The sequence below is a fragment of the Callospermophilus lateralis genome, chromosome 6, assembly GCF_048772815.1.
Source record: "Callospermophilus lateralis isolate mCalLat2 chromosome 6, mCalLat2.hap1, whole genome shotgun sequence".
Lineage (NCBI taxonomy): Eukaryota > Metazoa > Chordata > Mammalia > Rodentia > Sciuridae > Callospermophilus > Callospermophilus lateralis.
The window spans coordinates 136,191,680-136,212,945 of record NC_135310.1 but is presented as its reverse complement, the minus strand read 5'-3'; the positions used below and the strand labels follow the sequence as shown (position 1 = coordinate 136,212,945).

General features: G+C 46.1%; 1 protein-coding gene across 1 annotated transcript in view; it reads left to right on the top strand.

Annotated features, from left to right (window-relative positions):
- Positions 1–21,266, top strand: part of LOC143402180 (PRAME family member 5-like) — a 38,718-nt gene that overhangs the window by 1,841 nt on the left and 15,611 nt on the right. Inside the window, exon 3 of the mRNA XM_076859600.2 lies at positions 234–539. Within this exon, the coding sequence (XP_076715715.2) occupies positions 234–539 (306 nt within the window). The remainder of the gene's footprint in view (positions 1–233; positions 540–21,266) is intronic.

Below are 21,266 nucleotides of genomic sequence, written 5' to 3'. Positions count from 1 at the left end.
CTTCTGCTTGGCAGTGAGGAGGGGAGCCATAGAGATGTGCACCCATCTTGTCACAGGAATGATGGTGAAACTCGCCCTGACATGGAGGTGATATGAATGACCAGATTCTGCAAAAGGCAGCATCCTAAGTGTGGACTATTGTCAGATGACCAGGGTGACTTTGTGTTTGGGCCAATTTATTTTCTCCCACCTTGACATTGCTCCTCAGAACTAACTGCCTGGTTTCTCCTTAGGCACCTGAAGACCCCCCTGAAGACTCTCTCAATAACCAACTGCCGGCTGTCAGATTCTGACTGGAATTATCTTTCCCGATTTCCAAACACCAGAAAGCTCAGACACCTGGAACTGAGGGGCATCAAACTGACCAATTTCAGTCCAGAGCCCCTCAAAATTCTGCTGGAGACTGTTGCAGCCACCCTGAAGAGCCTGGACTTGGAAGCTTGCAGGATCACTGACTCCCAGCTCCAGGCCCTGCTGCCTATCCTGAGCTGCTGCTCCCAGCTCAGGGTTTTAAACTTCTATGGGAACCGCATCTCCATGTCAGCCTTAAGGGACCTGCTGCTTCACACTGCCAGGCTGAGCCAGTTGAGCAGAGAGCTTTACCCTGCCCCTCTGGAGAGCTATGATGCCCAGGGTTCCATCCACCCTGGGAGATGTTCCCAACTCTGTGCCGAGCTCACAGCAATAGTGAGGGAATTTAGGCAGCCAAAGGTCCTTGTGTTCTGTACTGTCCCATGTCCTCAATGTGGCAGCATGTTCCTCTACAACCAGGGCCTCCTTCACTGTTCCTGTCCAACAGCTGCCTAGTTGCATGTGTTTTAAAAGCGTACTTCTAGACAATTAGAGGTATAACCAGGATGTAAGTTCACCTTAGAGGGAACTCAGAGCCCACCATTTTAGACACTACTTGAAGTGTGGATGGGAAAGGAAAGTGCAGCAAGGGGCTCCATTGGAGGAAAGCCCCCGGAGGATAGGACCTTCAGGACATGTGTCTTCATAGAGACATACATAGGGACCTGGATTTTTAGAATGGGATTCAGGCTTGATGGGCACAGGAAGAAGCTATTGTGTTTCATGGCTGGTCCATAAATAGTCAGAAATGAAGGGAATTTTAAGGTTAGTCTTCTGACGTCCTCTGTGATGGATTTACCTGGCTTTCTGATGAAACCTTGGGATTCCCCAGGTTCTGATGGAGAAAGATGGCCCTGGGTACTTGGTGAACAATGAGGTTCAGCCCCAGGAAGTCAAGGGATCAAACTGAAATCTGGTCATGATGTGTGCCTACTCTGTGGCTTAACACATGCAGGGGCACACAGGTGGCCTGGAACATTCTACATAGGCACTTAACATGAGCCAAGGCAAGAAAACCTCTTCTCACGGTACCTCAGTGCCACCCAGACATTCAACGCTGCCCCTTCCTTGTGGATCTTCATATAGACCCAGAAACCTCAGGTCCCTGTCTCTGGATGCGCTGGACAAGGGTATCTGTGCATACAACAGGCCCCAGTGGCCAGCTCCCAGTGCCTCCAGGAGGTGTCCATGCTGTACTTTGATCAGAGTCTCTGGGTCTCACCAAATGTTGCCTGTCATCCACCAAGGTAGTCTTTCCTCAAACTATTGGTGTCCATTGAAGGTATACAAATTCTCTTTCAGCAAAATAGTAGAATCATATAGGTAGATAACACTTGCAAATATTTCAAAATGAAACTGAATAAATTACAAGTTTTGGTGCGGCGAGGGTGCACATAACTGACAGACCTTCCCCTAACACTTCCCTCCACTGAGGACTGGGCTGATGGACTTGTGCAGCGACTTTAGCCTTAGCTTCCATCCAAGGATGAGAATGAGGTCCACTCAGTCTTCATTTGAGGTGTTCTAAAGCTGCCTGTGAACGCATTTTATTTATGGCTTGAATAACTCTCCACACATAGTGAACTGGAACCCACTTGGATGTGTAAGCAGACTGCAGCTCACTCTTGGAACTGGTAGCAGAGTCTGGGCCATGCACACCAGCTCATCTGTCCCCCAAACAGTGAACTATGTGTCTCACACCCCTCTTCATGGAAGTTCATTTTCTGTGGCTCTAAGTCTAACTTGCACACGTGGCGGGAGGAAGGTTCTGAGCGGCATTTGTTCTGCACTGCTGCTGGACTCTAGGTTCAAATAAAGCCAAAGATATGCAAAATAAGACCTGTCATCATTTGTTCTTTTAAGAATTATCATGACTAAAAAGGGACTTGAAGATATTCTGGTGTCTCCAGACCCCTTGAACACTGGAAGGGTTGTGAGAGCTCTTAGTCTTCCCAGAGCCTGAGGGATAAAGCACTCACCTCTCTTTTAACTGCTCATTTTTGACTCTAGGTTCATTTTTGTGCTGTGAGACAGCACACAAATGTAGGATGTCATGACAAACAGGACCGGGTGTGTAAGGGTGGCTGGGTCAGGCAGATGGGACTGGGTTCCACTCCTTGTGTGATAGTCCAGCCAAAGTGACTCCATATTGTTTTGTGACTCCATCTTGTAAAACAACCATGCCAAGTAGAAAGGTTATGACCAGGGCAAGATGTTCTTTTCCTTTGGCTATAGAAACCTTTAAGAACATGGAATTACCTAATGGGGCATTGTTTCTGTAACTAGGGAACGGGACTCTGTTTCTGTAACTGGGGTGACTGGGCTAATTGTGATTGGCTGAGCATCCCTCCACCTGACTGCACTTTCCTGCTTCTGTAACTTGGCTTGCTTGCATTGACTGGACCCCCAAACACCCCTTTTGTGGTTTTCAGGCTTATAAGCAACCTTGCAATTGTTTGGGGCTGATCAGGGGAACAGCTTTATGTTGTGGTCAGTAGCCATCTGTGTGCTTCAATAAAAGCTTGATTCAATTATATGTGAGTGGTCTAGAAATCAATCTGTGAAACCCCAGGAGGATGCTTTAACTATAACTCTTGGAGCGGCTACTAAAAGATGCAGAGTCCTTTGTGCATCTGCATCAAAACAGTGTAGAACCCCTTCTGGAACACTGGCCAATTTCATCTGTACAGTCTAGGAACCCAGAACCCATGCTTTTCTAGAGAAATGAGTGAACTTCATCAAAGCTAATTCAGGGAGTTGGGGAATCACTCAGTGGTAGAGCACTTGCTAGCATGTAGAAAGGCCTGGGTTCCATCTAAGGCATCACAGAAATAAGTAAACAAATAAGTCCAAAAATGATGTGACCATATTGGGAAGGTTTAATTGGAATAGAGCTGTCTACCTGGTAGAAATATTCGAAAAGAAAGAACCAGAACCCACATGAAAACAATGGAATGCATTTTTAATTGGTATGCACAGGTATGTAAAATTGATGTCCTCAGAGATTCTTTTCCAAAAACAACTGCAAAAGCTGGCTTGGTGGTGCTCAGCTGTAGTCCCAGCAGCCAAGGAGGCTGAGGCAGGAGGGTGGTGAGTTCAAATTCAGCCTCATCAATTTAGTGAGGTTGTAAGCAAGTTTGTGAGACCCTGTCTCAAAATCCCCCCAGAGGGTGTGGCTCAGTGGCAAAGCACCCTTGGGTGCAATGCCTGGTCCCCAAGATAATAACAAGTAGGAAAAGCTGGTTCGAGTGGCACATGTCTGGAACCCAGCTACTTGTAAAGTTTAATTAACTCATATCTTCTCCCAATTTTACTAATTGGGGGCATAGTCCATGCTTATATTTTCCAGTCCCTTGACATGCAGTACGGGCCATTTATTTGAGATTTTTTCCTAATGTAGGTATTTCTTGCTGGAAACTTCCCACTTAGAATTACTTTTGTTGTGTCCACAGGTTTGAGTATTTTGTGTGGCCCTGTTCATTGGTTTGCAGGCATTTTACACTTTCATTTTGATTTCTTCAATGACCCATTGGTTGTTGGGGAGCACATTGAAGAATCCCCATGCTTTCTAACTGCCCGGGGGTTCCTCCTACTATGGACCTAAACTATGCACATTCTCTTGTGTGCTTTAAATCACCTCAACCTTCCTTATGTCACTGCATATAATGGGAACATTACATAGCGGTTTACAATGTGCTGCTTAGAGAATAATGACAAGAAAAAGTCTCTACACATTCAGCCCAGATGCACTTATTTTCAACCATGTTCAATGCAAGGCTGATTGAGTCCAAGGATGCAGACCCTACAGCCTCAGAGCCCAGACAAGAAACGCAGTAGCACAGAAGTGTGAGCAGAGGCACAAGCAAATAGAGACATCAGTTACAGAAGATGACAAAGAACCAGGAAGAGCAGCCTCTAGAATTAGAAGCACTGCAACTCTGCCATCTGCTTGGTGTCTGCATAGAGAGACCTATATCCCTGGGGCCACTAAGGGTATTTCTGTGAAATAAGTTAGCAAGAATGAGGCTGGTAAAGTTCATTCAGTGCCTAGGTTTCAATAATGCAGGGAATTTGTCTCTATTAATTTTTCAATGGATCAGTCCAATGTTTCATATTACCTCAAAGCAATAAGCTTCAGAAATCAGGGGACTGAATAATAGGAGAAGCCTAATTGCCTATCACACTTTATAATTAAACTATTCTTTTCCTTTAGGTTGTATTTATTGAATGAAAAGAAAGAAAGAGAAAAAAAGGGCTGGAAATGTAGCTCAGCAGTTCACTGTCCCTGGGTTCATCACCTGGTACCAAGAAAAAGAAAAAGTGATTAGTGGTACTTTGTTCTTTTACTGAACACAATTTGTGGGGGGGGGTTAAAAATGTGGATTGTAGTGGACACGGTGGCACACACCCTAAGTCCACCAACTCAGGAGCTGAGCAGGAGGATTGCAAGTTCAAGGAGAGCCTGGGGAAGTTAATGAGACACTGTCTGAAAATAAAACATGAAAAGGGCTGGGGATGTGGCTCAGTGGTCCAACAACCCTGCATCCACCCCCAGTTCCTCCAAAATTTGGGGTTTGGGGATGTGGTTCAGTGCAGAACAGGGGTTCCCTTGATGCTTTGACTATATCCCTTGTGGCTTTGAAACTTACACTTTTTTTTTTTCCCAAATCTCCTCCCTAACCTCCTCCCTGATCTTCTTTTCCCTGATCTCCTTCCTGGTTTCTCTCTAATCTCATTTTCTCTGAAACAACTCTTTAAAAACAACCTGTTCCTGCTGATGGACAGAATCATAGCCTCTAGGACAGGTTCCTGAGGTTTCTCCTTTGTGAGCAAAGTAATGAACATTCTTTTTCCTTTTTCTCAAACTGTGTCCTTGTTACTGGATTGTTATCAGGGACAAGGACAGAGCTTTGGGCATCCAATGGTATAGTGCCCCTGGGTTCAATCTTTGGTATGAAAAATAAATAAATAAGCAAGAAAGCAGGATGAGCATACCTATCCCTAGGCCACTGGCCAGTGGTCCTTTTATAGTCCCCAATTTTGTTTCCTGGTTTTAAAGAGTTTTAAACACTTTTCTACAACCATACACACTCCAAACTACTGCCATCAGTTTCTGACAACTCAAGGAAACCAACACTGATTGTGTCCTTGCTGAGGATGTCTATCAGCCGTGAACTCCTGTGTACTTACAGGTGAAGCTAAAGTTGAAAGTTTTCCATCAAAATGACACCATTCCAACACAACAGGGCTGGCAGGGTGCTAGGAAGCAGGCATCCTGAACCACAACTGCCTGCTAACAGGAGCCATCACAAAAGACTCACAGAACCACAGCTTTATGCAAAATCTTAGGGTCTCACTAAGTTGCTCAGACTGGCTTTGAACTTGCAATCCTCCTGCCTCTGCCTCCCAAGCATTTGAGATTTTAGACATGCACCACTGTGTCCTGCTCATAATTATTTTTTTCTGAGGAGAAATCCACACAGCAGGTCCCTGTCATTCTGGACCAAGGCCACCCTTATTACTGAATCCTTGTAGCCAATGATAATGGTTTCAAAGCACCTTATGTGGCCTTTGAAACCCTGTCTTCCTTTGCCTCCTGGATGGGCCTGACTTTACTTGGGGTCCTGCATTTTCTGTCTCTTCTAAAGTCAGTCTTTGGAGAGCCACTCTATTGTTACCTGGGTGGCAGAAACATCTACCTGTCTCTAGTCCCAAGCACTAAGTCAAGGGTGGCAGCCGAGAGTGACACCTTGCCATTTCAACCCTCTTGCTCAGGTGCCTCAAGAGATGTCCCAAAGCAAGAAAGAGGTAAAGACACGTCAAATTTGAAGGCTTGGCTTCAAATATTTCTCATCAAAAACCCCATTATGTCTTAAAAATAATCCTAAGCAGGCTTCAACTGCAAACATAAGTGAAGTGAACATGGGTGATTTCTGCTAAACACTTAAGAAAAAGGCACAGTCCAAACTAACAAAAACAAAAAGAGCAACTATCTGGGCGTGGTGGTGCACACTTGTAATCCCAGCAACTCAGGAGGCTGAAGCAGGAGGATGACAAGGTCCAGGCCAGCCTTGGCAACTTATCAAGGGCTATTTCAAATTTTAAAAAGGGCTGGGACACATATGACTCCTACATACATTGTGTACAACCAGCAAAATAAAAAATTGTGCTGCAATTGTGTACAATGAATCAAAATGAATTCTGCTGCCATATAGGCCTGATGACAATAAGTAAATAGATAGGTAGATACTTAAAGAAAGAAAGTTCTAGTTAGTTGAGGTTCATTATTGTGATGTCATTTAACTGAGACAACAGAGAGTGGAGATATGGGGAACAGGAAAGAATGTTTTGGTGATTTGAGTTTTACAATATGAGATGGTTTGTCAATTTTCAAAGAATTAGAATAAAATTTCACTGAAGGTAAAATAAATAAATAGATAGATAGATAGATAGATAGATAGATAGATAGATAGATAAAAAGGGCTGGGGTGGAGCTCAGTGGACAGCACCCTGGATTCAATCCCTGGAGCTGCAACACCAATACACACCAACAAAGATCCCTTTTGCATTTTCCCATAGGCACTTACATCTGACAGGTAGCATGAATTGTGCTCAATTTTTTAACTCTGATGCTCCCCAAATGCTGATTGGCTGTTACTCAAACTCTCTCCTTTCATTATGCTACAGAGAATTCCCTTATGGGCTCAAGAGACATAGAAACTGATTAGGGTTGATGCAGCCTGGGAAATACCACACTTTGGTAGGAACCAAAAGGCTCCAGGTGACAGCCACCATGGAGACAGGGACAGATGCCTTTGGCCCTGTTTCTATCTCTCATGTCCCTAAGAGCCCACCATTCACTCCTGGTGTTCACTCAGGTCTATCTTTCTTTCCTTCCTTCCTTCCTGTCTCAGTACAGGGGATATAACCCAGGATCTCTAGGTGAGTGTTCTACCACTGAGCTCCATGTCCAGTCCTTTTCATTTTTTATCTTGAGGCATGGCCTTGCTAAGATGCCCAGGCTGGCCTCAAACACAATTCTCCTGTCTCGGCCTCCTGAATTGCTGGAATTACAGGTGTGGGTCACTATGCCTGGCTCTCAGTGTTGTTTTTTTTTTTTTTTTTTTTTTTTTTTTTTAAGAGAGAGAGAGATTAGAGAGAGAAAGAATTTTTTAAATATTTATTTATTTAGTTAAGTTAGTTAGTTTTCGGTGAACACAACATTTTTGTTTGTATGTGGTGCTGAGGATTGAACCTGGGCCGCACGCATGCCAGGCGAGCACTACCACTTGAGCCACATCCCCAGCCCCTCTCAGTGGTTTTTTTAATCTAGACTCTCTTCCCCTGGTTCTGACCTTGAACCTGCTCTCTGGCTTTCTGTGTCAATTCACTTTTTTGGAGGTAATCTTGTCCAGCAGGTTGACTGTGCTGATCCCAGAAGGAGACTCCCCTTTTATTTTTTGGGGAATCATAGAAGGCATCTCCCTCCCTGACCTCAAGGACAGCACTGAGATTGAAGGGTCTCTGTTGTCCCTCTTGTAGCTACTTCCCTTCTGACCTCTAAACTCCTTCAAAAACAGATATTTTAATCTTTCCATGCCCACCACCCAAGAGAACTGCACCACACCAAAACAAAGCCCCAGGCAGGCACCAAAAATAGCTGCATGTACTTCCCACTGCCTTGGTGATCCAGAGTTCCAGTGTCCACATGCAGTAGCCTCAGCGCCCCAGGCCCCAGCTCTCCTCCCACTATAGCTGCGGCCTAATTCTCTGGACCCAAGTTTTGGAAAATCAGTCATGTCCTCAGGGGTTCCTCTCTCCTTGCCTGAGTGGGAACATGAACTGGTATGTTAGGAAATATAAAACCCAAGTGACAGTTAATACACTGAGTAACTCTGACATATGTGTGTAAATTCAATGTGGCCAGTTGGACATGGTGGGGCATGCCTATAATCCTGGTAACTCAGGAGACTGAGGCAAGAGGATGGCAGGTTCAAGGCCAGCCTTGGCAACTGAGTGAGAGCCTGTCTCCAGGAAAAAAAATACGAGGAGCTAGAGATTAAGATCAGTGGTAAAGTGTCCCAAGGTACCAAAAAATCCCCAGTACCGAAAAAAAATAATTTCTGTGTATATATAGAGAGACAGATAGGAGGGCATGGCCAAAGAAATCCCAAGAATTATTCATTCAGTTGATTTTCCCTAAGACCAAAAAACAGATTTAACCCTTTCCTGTCTCACACTCAGGACTATAAAAGTCAAATACTAATAAAAATCAATCAATAATATAGAGTGAACAATTAATGTGTCCTTCATTGAGACGCTACTCTTCAGTTATTCCTTTTCAGGTATGGACTTTTGATTAAATTAGTTAATTGGGGGGGGGGGGAGAAGAAGTTCAGTGGGATTAAGTGGGTGGAGATTCAACTATTTAACCAGATAACTCTGATTGGAGCTAGGAGTTGAAAAGAGGAGGGGGGATTAGAAAGACCCCATAAAAGCTTCAAGGAGCCATAGAAGCACAGAAGCCTGGAACCTGTGTCATTGTCTGTCACTGCTAGGATTCAGAACTCCCTGCCAATTGTCCCGCTCTGGTAAGTCACCAAACCCCACGGAGACCCCATTAAGGCTGCCTGGTGGCATACACTGTTAGTCCCAGCTACTCGGGAGGCTGAGGCAGGAGGATTGCTTGAGCCCATGAGTTCAAGACCAGCTTGGGCAACTGAACTCAAAACAGAACCTCTATGGGGTCTACTCTCAGCCACACTTACCCAGTGACATAGAGCCTAGAAGAGGTAGCACATGTCTGTAAACCCAGCAACTCCAGAGGCTGAGGCAAAAGAAGCACAAGTTGGAGGCCAGCCTCAGCAATTAAGCAAGATCCTGTCTCCAAATAAAAAATAAAAGGAGCTGGAGATGTAGCTTGGTGTTAGAGCACCACTGGGTTCAGTCCCTGGTACCAAAAAAGAAACAAATAATGGTGACACGTAGTTTGTGATGGCAAAGAGAATATCATATTCTATCTCTCCAAAGGACCAGATGTCTGCATTTCTTGTCTCTAAATGCAGTTTTTGCCTTCATCTCAATAATTTTGATTTCTGCTTTGGTTTAGGTCATATTAAATTTCTTTCTTTCTGTTTTTCTTTTTTTTAGATGAATTTCCACATATTTATCAACTTTAATTTCAAAATACTTCTTCCTTTGCATCTACATGGTAACTTTGATTCCAGTTAGAGAAACAGACTCAAAAAAAGTAGATGGGACTCAAAGGAATGGCTACTGCAATTTTCCAAACATAATTGTCCTTCCTTCTCTCTGGGTCTGATACTCTTAAGACAAGTCTCTTCTTAAATAATTTGACACAACATCTTCAATGGTGGCTCAACTAGAGCAGGCATTTCAGTAAATATCTGTTGAATGAATGAAAAGTAAGGAAACGCTTATTCAGAGCAAAGCACTGATGTTCTTATTTAACATTCAGCCACTCAGTACCTCAAAGTTTCTTAACACTCTCATGCTTGGGCTTAGTTGCCTTCACTTAGAATGTTTTTTTTTTTTTCTGGAACCACACAATATTTTCATAGGCTGCACTCTATTATGATCTATTTCTTTCCCGGGACTCCACTCCAAAGTGGCACACTGTCACGTGTACAAGATATATGTGACAATCAAGCCTCATCTCAGAGTTATCATTTTCCATCTCTTATTTACAAATGCTCTAAAATACTATATGTGGCTTTTAGCATTGCTTACATTTAAACTGTTCATGGTGGTACCTGTCTGTAATCCAGCTATTCAAGAGGCTGAGGCAGAAAGATCATGAGTTTGAGACTTATATGGACAACTTTGTGAGATCCTGTCTCAAAATAAAACAGGGTTGGGAGCCGGGTGTGGTGACGGGTGTCTGTCATCCCAGTGGCCTGGGAGGCTGAGGCAGAAGGATCCCAAGTTCAAAGCCAGCCACAGCAAGTTAGCAAGGCCCTAAGCAGCCTCAATTTAAAAAAAAAAAAAAAAAAAAAAAAAAGAGCTGAGGATGTGGTTCAGTGGTTAAGTACCCTGAGTTCAATCTTTGGTATCAAAAACAAACAGGGCTGGGGATGTAGCTCAGAGGCAAAGCACCCTGAGTTTAACCCTGTGCCATAAAGTTAATAAATACAAACCAAAAGGGGTAAGGGTATAGCTCAGTGGTAAGCTACCCCTTGCTTCAATCCCTAGTATCACCAAAAAAAAGAGAAAAGTATAAGTAAGTAAGTAAATTAATTTAAAAGTTGCTCATTTTAAAAATGAAAACCAATGACACCCACTTTAGTTATTTATTTACTGAAGCTAGGGATTGAACTCAGGGGCATTCTAGTACTGAGCTACATCCCCAACCCTATTTTATTTTTCATTTTGATACATGGTCTCACTAAGTTCTAGTCTGGCCTGGAATTTGTGATCCTCCTACCTCAGTCTCCCAAGCCATGGGGTTATAGGCCTGAACCACCAGGCCCGGTTTGCCACCCAAAGAGTGAAATTGGATCAATTGATTGCCAAAGCAGCCACTTGGCTGAGTTGTTTCCTCAGGGTGGGTATAAGATAGAGCTATGGAGCTTGGCTGTGAATGATGTGTTTGAGCAGGGCATTCCCCAAGGGTCATTCCATGCAGACTTCAGAGGATGAGCAGCAGGCCCCACTCACACTCCAGGAGCTGGCAGGGCACAGCCTCCTGAAGGACAAGTCCAGGGCCATCCTAGTTCTAGAGGACCTGCCCATATAGCCCTTCCCACCACTCTTCATGGAGGCCTTCAACTGGGGACACACTGAGGTCCTGAAGAAAATGGTGCAGGCCTGGCCCTTCACCCGCCTGCCCCTGGGGGCCCTGATGAAGATGCCATAGCTGGGGATCTGGGGATGATCTGAGTGGCACTGGATGGGCTGGACATGCTGGCTGCCCAGCAGGATCACCCCAGGTGAGGGGGACCCTGGAAGGTAGCATCTGGGCATCCAGGGAAGTGATAGCTATGGACAGGAAGAGTAGGTACTGAAGTGTGCCCAACAGGCTTCCTGTGTTGTCAGCAAGGAGGGTTGGAGAGGCCTTGGCCATGCTGAGCCCCATCTGGGAGGGACTTCCAGATGTGGAGGTGCTTGTGGCAGCTGCCATGACCCCTGAAGGAGGTTGTGCCTGCCCCTCCCTCAGCTGGTACAGGTGGGGGCACCAGGCTGGATTGGAGGGGAAAGGGATAGAGAAAAGTGAGACAGAAGGAAGAGGTAGAGCAGGGGACAGCAGCTGAGAGGTGAAGGAAGGGGCCTCAGGGCTGAGACTCTGCTGTGGTCCCTGCAGGAGGTGGAAACTGCAGGTGCTGGATTTGCGGAAGGTTGATGGGAAATTTTGGAGGACATGGTCTGGAGCCGTGGTCGATGCCCGCTCACCAGAAGTCATGAAGGAGAGGCAAACAGTGATGGACTCTCCACACACAGGGCCCACTCTGCCCTTGAAGGTGTTAGTAAACCTGTGCTTCCAGCAAAGACCCCTGAATGCATTCCTCTCCTTCCTTTTTCGCTGGGTGGATGAGAGGAAGGGTCTGCTTCAGCTGTGCTGCAAGAAGCTGAAGATGTGCTCTTTGCCCATCCATAGCATCGAGAGGATCTTGCAGAGGTTGGATCTGGACTTTCTCTAGTGGTTGGACATGCAGTGTTTCTGGAGACTGTCCACCTTGGCTACTTTTGCTACCTATTGGGGCCAGAGGAGCAACCTGAGGAAGCTCTTTTTCTCCGATGTCTATGTGTCTGCCTATGCTTCCCAGGAGGAGAGAGATCAGTTGATGGATGACATTACCTCACAGTTTGCCAAGATAGACAGCTCTGGAGACTGTACCTGGATGGTGTCTTCCTCCTAGAAAGCCGTCTGTGCCAGGTGCTCAGGTGAGGAAGCAGAGGAAACTTTCCTAGGACATCAGAGCAAACTCTTTGTCACATGAAACTTGAGTGGGCACCTGCTGTGTGCCAACCATGGTGACTTAACATTGATGGAGATGTTAGAAAGTCAATGAAGTGTTTGTTTCACTCTGTCCTGAAGCCAGGTCTCACATAAACCCCCACACAGAAGCAGAGTCCTAAACAGGGGTCCATGGTCTGGGAAGCAGAACTCAGCTGGGGAGCCCGGTGCGGGGGAGAGAAGCTAGTGAGTGGGTGTGAGGTTCCTCCCCTAGGAGGCCTGTCCAGTGAAGGTGGGGAGAAGCAGGGTAGAGGAGAGGATGCTGGAGGAGGGAAGCCCCCACACCTGACCTTTCAACAGAGAAGCTCTGTGCTCTCCAGCAGGAAGCAGAGGAGCTGCTGCCCCACTGGGGAAGGCTGCTCTGAGCTCTGGGTGGTGATTCTGGACTTGAGGGTGAGGAGCAGGGGTGGAGGGTACAGGGTGTGAGCCCCACTGGAGGGCAACCCCAGTTTGTGCTTCTCCATCTTGCCTGGGTTTGTTATTTGTGCAGGTCTCACCCTGACCCCCTCTGCTACAGCTGTGGTTTTCTGCTTGGCAGTGAGGAGGGGTGCCTTAGAGATGATGGACTCACCTGGTCACTCAAGTGGGGGTGAAAGGCTCAGCATGAAACAGGGTGATGTGAACGAGCAGATTCTGCAACAGGCAGAGTCCTGGGTGGAGACCATCATCAGAAGGTCAGGGTGACCTTGGGCTTGGGCCAATTTGTCTTCTCCCACCTTGACATCACTCCTCAGAACTAACTGCTTGATCTTTGCTTAGGCTCCTGAAGACCCCCCTGGAGACCCTCTCAATAACCAATTGCCAGCTCGCAGATCCAGACTTGGAATGATCTGTCAGGGTCTCCAAACCTTGACCAGCTAATACACCTGATGCTGTGGGGCAGCAAATTGACGAGTTTCAGTCCTGAGCCCCTTATAATTCTGCTAGAGAATGCTGCAGCCACCCTTGAGACCCTAAACTTGCAGGACTATGGGATCACCAACTCCCAGCTCCAGGCCATCCTACCTGTCCTGAGCTGCTGCTCTGAGCTCAGGGTCTTGAGCTTCAATGGGAATGACATCTCCATGTCGGTCCTGAGCAACCTGCTGCTTCACACTTCCGGGCTGACCCAGTTGAGCCTAGAGCTGTACCCTGCCCCTCTGGAGAGCTATGATGCCCAGGGTGACATCCACCCAGGGAGACTTTTCCAACTCATTGATTAGCTGATGGAGATACTGAGGGATGTGAGAGAGCCAAAGAATGTCCTTTTCTATACTAAACCCTGCCAAAGATGTGGCAACTGGTTTATCTACAACCTGCCCTCCAGTTCGTGTTGCTGTTGGCTGCCTGCCTAGTGGGATGCATATATGAGAAATGTTCTCCTGTGCACTTGAAAATAAAGGTAAGACACGAGTGTCTCTCCAATGGGAACTAGAAACAGGATGCCAGAGCACTACTTAACATGAGTGGGAACAGAAAAGCTGATGCAGGAGGCCTGGGTCACAGAGGTTTGGTTCCTGTCGGGAGACTTGGAACCGATGGGGACATGTGTCTTAGGAGTCAGAAACAGGAATCTGAATTTCTGGAAGTAGATTTGTCCTGAGAGGTACACAGGGCATGACCCCTGCATGAATGGTTGCAAATGAGTGACTTTGGGAACTTGCGGCAGAGCCTCTGCTGTCCTCCATGGTTTTCAGCTTAAAGGTCAGGAAGCTAACCCAGTGGCTGATCAGTGCTGATCAGTGACACTGGAGCCGAGGACCTCATGGCATCACAATAGTGTAGGGCCATTCTGAGTATACCCTCCATTCTTTATTTCTCTCTGGGTGCCATTCCTTTGGATGAATGTGGCTTTTCAGTGGGGTAATGTGCCTGTGGTTGCCCACGGAACTGAGAACACTAACCCCCTCACCAAAGGAGTTTATCTGGGGATAGTAGGAGACTTCCATCTGAGTTATTCAGGTCATAGTGGACCATAGACCACAGCTTTATCCACAAGGGCTGAGGTTCAGAGAAAAATAGTCTTGAGTCTTTGTGTGTGTGTGTGTGTGTGTGTGTGTGTGTGTGTGTGTGTTGGGGATTGAACCCAAGGGTGCCCTACTACTGTAGAGAACTTCATAGAATACAACTTATAAATCCTTGTACAATTTAACAACCCATCAGTCAAGAAACCTAAAGGGAGTTTGGACATGTACCCAAGAGTTAGGTGCAATAGATAAAATTATAAATGAAAGATTTCCTGCAATTCCAAACCCCAGCACCTGCCATCTAATGGGCCTGCAGACTCCAAATGGTTCACAGCAGACACCTTCACTCTGCTGTCTCTGGTATCCAGGTGATAAGCAGAGCCAACACTGTTGCCTTCTGAAAAATCAGCAATAAACCCAGACTGGGAATCTACAAGTGTGCCCTGGAACCACACATCACCCTTCTCAGGCATCATGCCAAGACCTCTCAACCATACAATGTCCTAGAAATGCCTCTCACTCGATTTGAAAATAATTTGTTTTATGATCTCCTACTGCACAGGATTCTAAAATAGTTTTTCTTCACCTTTAACAGTAGCTGGCAAATGAGAGCCAAAAGACCTCCTTGGATAAACTTGAATTCTCTGCAGAAGAAATCCATTATGCCTGGAGCAGTGGCACATGCCTGTAATCCCAGCAACTTGGGAGGCTGAGGCAGAAGAATTGCAGGTTCAAAGCCCGTCTCAGAAAAAAGTGAGGCACTAAGCAACTCAGTGAAACCCTGTCTCTAAATAAAATACAAAATAAGGTGGGGAATGTGGCTCAGTGGTCGAGTACCCCTGAGTGAAATCCCAGTACATCCCCCCCCAAAAAAAAAATAAAGAAAAAGTCTATTACTTAGGTTATGCTCTGATTATGCAGAAAATTTCCCTCTTACCTGAAGAAGAAAAGACATACCAGGTCTCCCTAAACCCAGAACTGAGATAATTAAGAGGTTTCCCTTCCATCTCTAAGATTCAAATCCTCTATGATATTGTAACCCAGCTTTTATAATTTCTCTCTAAAAGTTTTTTTTTTCTGTACTTGGAATGGAACCCTGAGGCTCTCTAGTACTAAAATACAACCTCAGTCCTTAATAATTTTATTTTGAGCTAGGGTCAGTTGCCTGAGCTGCTAGATACAATGGCACAGAACCCAGCAACTCAGAAGGCTGATGCAAGAGGATCCTAAGTTCAAGGCCAGCTGCAACAATTTAGGGAGACCCTGCCTCAAAAAATAAAAAAGGGCTGGGAATGTGACTCAGTGGTAGTGCACCCTGGGGTTCCATCCCCAGCACCATAAATGAACAAGTAAATTGCACTCGCTATACCCCGGCCACTGGTGATGTCAGAGAAGGAGATGCTGGAGAGTGACGGAGGGACCTCAGGGTCTGGTCCCCTGTTTAGTCCTGAAGGATGGACTCATCACCACCCACACAGAAGCAGAGGGCTAAACATAGGTCTGTTTTCTGGGAAGCAGAACTCTGTTGGGAATCCAGGTGTTGGGGAGAGGAGCTAGTGAGGTTGGTGTGAGGTTCCTTCCCTGGGAGGCCTGTCCAGCGAAGGTGGTGAGATGCAGGGTATAGGGGAGGGCGCTGAAGGAGGGAAACCCCCACACCTGCACCTTGTAACAGGGAACCTCTGTGCTCTCCAGCAGGGAACAGAGGAGCCACCTCCAATGCCCCCCTGGGGAAGGCTGCTCTGAGCCTCAGGTGATGATTCAAAGTTGAGGGTGAGGAGCAGGGATGGAGGCCTTGCAGATGGTGGACCTACCTGGTGTAAGGCTTACCCTGAAATGGGTGATGTGAACGAGCAGATTCTGTAACAGGCAGAATCCTGGGTGTTGACCATCATCAGGGGTCAGGGTGACCTTGGGTTGGGCCAATTTGTCTTCTCCCACCTTGACATTGCTCCTCCAAACTAACTGCCTGGTGTCTCCTTAGGCAACCCTTCCCACCAGACCCTCTCAATTACTAACACACTGTACTTAGAATCAGAGTTGAAGCATCAGTCCCTGTGCCTGAATATCAGTCAGCTGAATCACATGGATCTTGATGGCATCAAAATTTAAAGCCAGGTGTGGTGGCGAACACCTTTACTCCTAGTGGCTCAGGAGGCTGAGGTAGGAGGATCAGAAGTTCCAAACCAGCCCCAGTGACTTAGATCCCCAGCAACTTGGCAAGACCCTGTCTCGAAATAAAAAAGGAAGTGGACTGGGGATGTAGGTCTGTGTTAGAGCACCCCTGGGTTCAATTCTCAGTCCCTCTTCCTCCAAAAGATGTCCAGTTGAAGTCCCATGCCCCTCCAAGTTCTGCTACAGAAAGTCGTAGCTACTCTGTAGACCCTGGAATTGCAGGACTGTGAGGTCATGGACTCGCAGCTCCATGCCACCCGCCTTCCCTGAGCTGCTGCTCCCAGCTCACCACGTTCAGCTTCTATGGTGCCTCCCCACGTCAGTCCTGGAGAACCACCTGCTGCACTCTGCCAGGCTGAGCCAGTTAAGCCTAGAGCGTGTGCCCCGCCCCTCTGGAGAGCAATCAGTGTCGTACTCTCCATGTTGGTGATTTGTCCAGCTTCGTGTTAAGCTGATGGGGATACTGAGGGACATTAGGACTCCCCTGAACATCTGGATCTGTGCCCTCTCCTGTGCTTACTTGGCAGATAGGCACCCTTTAACCTGGTGCAACTGGATGTTTCATGGCCCAGGTCCCTGTCAGGAAGCAGCTGTGCTGCTACTGTGTGCCTTCCCAGTCGGGTGCATAGGAAAATCTTTCCCCTGGGCACTTAGAGATGAAACTTAGCATGTAGCTGCAAATTCAGAGGACACAGAACCCTGGCTTAAGGGTAGCTGGGAAAAGACTGAGGTGAAGAAATCCCCCCTTCCTGGGCTGGGAATAGAACTCGGCCTTCCTGCCCACTAGGTAAACACACTACCCCTGAGCTGCATTTGCAGCCTCAGCAAGTTAGCCAGGCCTTCAGCAACTTAGTGAGAACCTGTCTGAAAATGAAAAAAATTGAGGGCTAGGGATGTGGCTCAGTGGTAGAGCACCCCTGGTTTTCATTCCTAGTATCAAAAATTTGTTTAAAAGTAAAAATTAAAGGGCTGGGGATATAGATCAGTAGTAGAGAGCCTGTGGGTTCATTCCCCTGGACCACAAAAATAAATGAAAGATGAATAAATGGACTGGGCATGGTGACACATGGCTGTAATCTTGGAAGCTCAGAAATCTGAGGCAGGAGGATTCAAAGTTCAGGTCCAGCCTCAGCAACTCAGTGAGACCCTAAGCAATTTAGCAAGATTTTGTCTCAAAATACAAAATACAGAGGGCTAGGGATGTGGCTCAGTGATTAACCATACTTGGGTTCAGTCCCCACTACCAAAAAAGAATAAAAAAATAAAGTTTTAAGGAAAATTAGCATTCAGCAGCCAGAAGCGGGTAGATTTGGGGAGTATAAGACTGTTTACCTGCAGTGATCTCAAGATAAACTTTTTCAAGTAGTAGATTTCACACACCACCTGCTGGTAGCTCAGAACTCGTGGCATGAGTTTTTATAAGCATAACTACCACTGACTATTTTTCAGTGGTATTTTTCAAAACCCAGTAGTGTAAAATGATGTTTGAGTATAAATATTTGTGCTGTGATTTTTAAAATAATGTGCATATTAATTGATTTCAAAACTGTAAAAGAAATTTAGTACTGGGTTAGATTTTTGTTATTGTAACCAAAATGCCTGACAAAATGAACTTAAAATAGAGAGCTGGGCAGGGTGGCACACGCCTGTAATCCCAATGGTTCAGGAGGCTAAAACAGGAGGATCACTACTTCAAAGCCAGCCGCAGTAAAAGTGAGGTACTAAGCAACTCAGTGAGACCCTGTCTCTAAAATACAAAATAGGGCTGTGGATGTGACTCAGTGGCTGAGTGTCCCTGAGTTGAATCCCTGGAACCACACCACCAAAAACAAAACAAAAAAATCAAATGGGCATGAAAGTGCCCACCTGAAAACCCAGGAGGTTGAGGCAGGAGGATCACAAGTTCCAGTCCAACTTGGAACCTTAGTAAAATCCTTCCTCAAATTTTAAAAAATAAAATAAAAATGGACTGTGGAGTAGCTCAATGGTAGAGGAACCCCTGGGTTCAATCTTCAGAACCAGGAAAAAAAAAATGGCAGAAGATTTCTTTTGGCTCAGCACTGGAGAGCTCCAGTCAGGGTTAGCCAGCTCCACTGTTCTGGCTCCTGAGGGAGGCAGAACAACATGGCCTGCAGCAGCTCGGCTGGCTGGGCAAAATATCCGGGGGGTGACGAATGACTTGTGTACGTTGATGCAGCAGGAATGGAAGCCGTTTATTGTAGGATAACAGAGGTATTTATACATTTTGCACAGCTTATCTTAATTAGCATAAACTAGATACAGCAGTCAACCAATCAGGAATCTCCACACTTAATGGCTTGCTTTTGTTACTTCACAAACCACTCCCTCTGGCATTTTGTCAGGCGCCATCCAGACTTGTTTACAGACTCTAACAATGGCCCAAGGACCTGGTGGAGCAGAGCTGCTCAGCTCCTGGAAACCAGAAAGCACAGGAAGCAAGAAAGAGGTCAGCAACAAGACACAACCCCCAGGGCCAGCATGCCCAGTGACCTACCTGCTCCAGGCACACCCCCCCCTTACAGTTACAGCTCAGTAACCCACTCAAATTGTTAGCCCATCCAGTAGATTAAACACTGAGGGGTTACAGCCCTTACTGCCTAAGCCCCATCTCTGACCTTGCTGCACTGGGGATCACATTTTTGTTTGTTTGTTTGTTTGTTTTCAAAACCTGAGCTTTCAGGGGAACATTTCTAGATCCAAACCATAAGAAGTACTTTCAAATACTACAGTAGGATATTTAAAATAAATGTCTAACTTGATTTGTTCTCTCAAGGCAAACAAGATTTTAAAAATAATTTTAGACATAAATGAGTGAGATTTATTTCTTTAAATAAGCATTCAGAATAGTAAATGTTAGCTGGGCAAGGTGGCTCATGCCTGTCATCCCAGCAACTCTGGAGGCTGAGGCAGGGGGATCCCAAGTTCAAAGTCAACCTCCCCAATATGGCAAGGCCCTGAACAACTTAGTGAGAACCTGTGTTAAAATTAAAACAAACAACAACAAAAACAGGGCAGAGAGTGTGGACCAGGGATGTTGTTCAAAGGTAAAATGGCCCCAATTCAATTCTCAAAAGGCAGGGACTAGGGATGTGGCTCAATGTAAAGTGCCCAGAGTTCAATTCCCATTACCAGAAGAAAAGAAAGAAGAGAAGGAGGATGGAGGAAGTGGAAGTAGAGGAAGGAGGAGGAGGAGAAATGAAGCCAGATTTTAAGGACAGGTAATTAGTGTAGTTTGGTAAATTGGGTCAAATATCAAGTTCCATAAAGAAAATGGAGACCATAGTGGGAATGGAAGAAGAGTATGTCTGATCTGAGCCTGGGAAACCTGAACAATACCTGGGTTATTAAATGTTAAAGTCCCCAAGGCCTGGGGCGCATCCCAGAGAACTGTTCAGGAAGTAGCTCCCAGGAAACAGGGTGGTGCTAATCAAACCACCCCAGGCCCTTCCTGACCAGATCACTCCTCCCCTTGCTCCTCCCTGGCCCATCCCTCCACCTATTTCCCACCTTTTGGCCTTCCCTCCTGCATCCCCCACCACTGCAGGATGGAGGGAAACAAAGGACAGGGGTGTGGGAGGACTAAAAGAAGACCTTAGCTATAAAAAAGAGGAGACCCCCTTCCACAAATTTCACCTTTTGGGTCCCCTTTTTTCTCTGGGGGGAAGTCATTTATGCTGTCCTTTAATAAAACCTTCTGTTAAACCACAATGCAAAGTAGACCCCCGACTCCAATTTTAAATCATCTTAATGTAAGCTTGTATTCTGGCTGGCCTGGACTCTCTCTGGAAACCCGTAGATTAGAGGATATTGCCTCATCTCTCTAGAACAAGGTTTTATAGCACAAAAAGTTGCAAAAAGGGGGGGGGGTCTTGAAACTTACAGATTGCAGGATTTTGACAAGCATAATACAAAGGCAGGTAGTAGGTTAATGATCTACATGGCTCAACATTTCAAGTTAGGGAGTAAATTTAGATCCCAACGCCAGAATTTATGAGGCCCGCTAAGGGTTCAGAGAGGATTATTATCTGGCCAGGGAAAGCCAGGCATGGGTGAGTTCCAGGCACAGGCAGGCATTCCAAGCAAGTTTAGAAATCACAGTAATTTATAGTAAAACAGAAATTACCTTTTCACGTCTTTGTGATGAGGTGGCTCCCAATCTTAAAATGGAATTAGGCTGGGCTCATCACCTTCCTCTGTCCCCTTTCCCCTTGGCTCAATGGGCCTCTCTGGAGTCATACTTTGGCATTCAGGGAAGCAAGGACTCCTCAGTAAACAGAAGAAACCAACATTAGATCTGGAAGCCTACCCTTATGTTTTTTTAACATAGACTGGATTTCGTTTGTTTGCTTTGTTTTAGAGTAGTTTTAAAACCACAGCAAAATTGAGCAGAAGCTTCATGCTTCCCAAGTCCCTTTGCCTACCCAGCCTCCCCCAGGACCAGCATCTCACACCAGAGTGGTACATATGCTACAATTCATGCCTCTGAAAAACTGATGTGACTCCATTTTTGAAAACAGCTTCTACCTCAAGGCCTGTCCAGAGGGAGGGAGTGTGTCCCTTGTCCTTGGAAAAACCCACAGAGCACTCCTAGGCACATACCCACACTGCTGAGTTCTTTGTTTGCTAATAACAGGAGAGATCTGAGGCACCAGGTGTCCCTGACTCAGTTAGGTTAGGTGAGAACCCATAGCAACCTCCTAGCAACCACCAATCAACATGAGACAGGGAAAATACCTGGAATGCCAGATGACCCCCCAGTAGTCTTGGTGGTTGATAACATGTTGGGAATGTTGGGTGCAGAG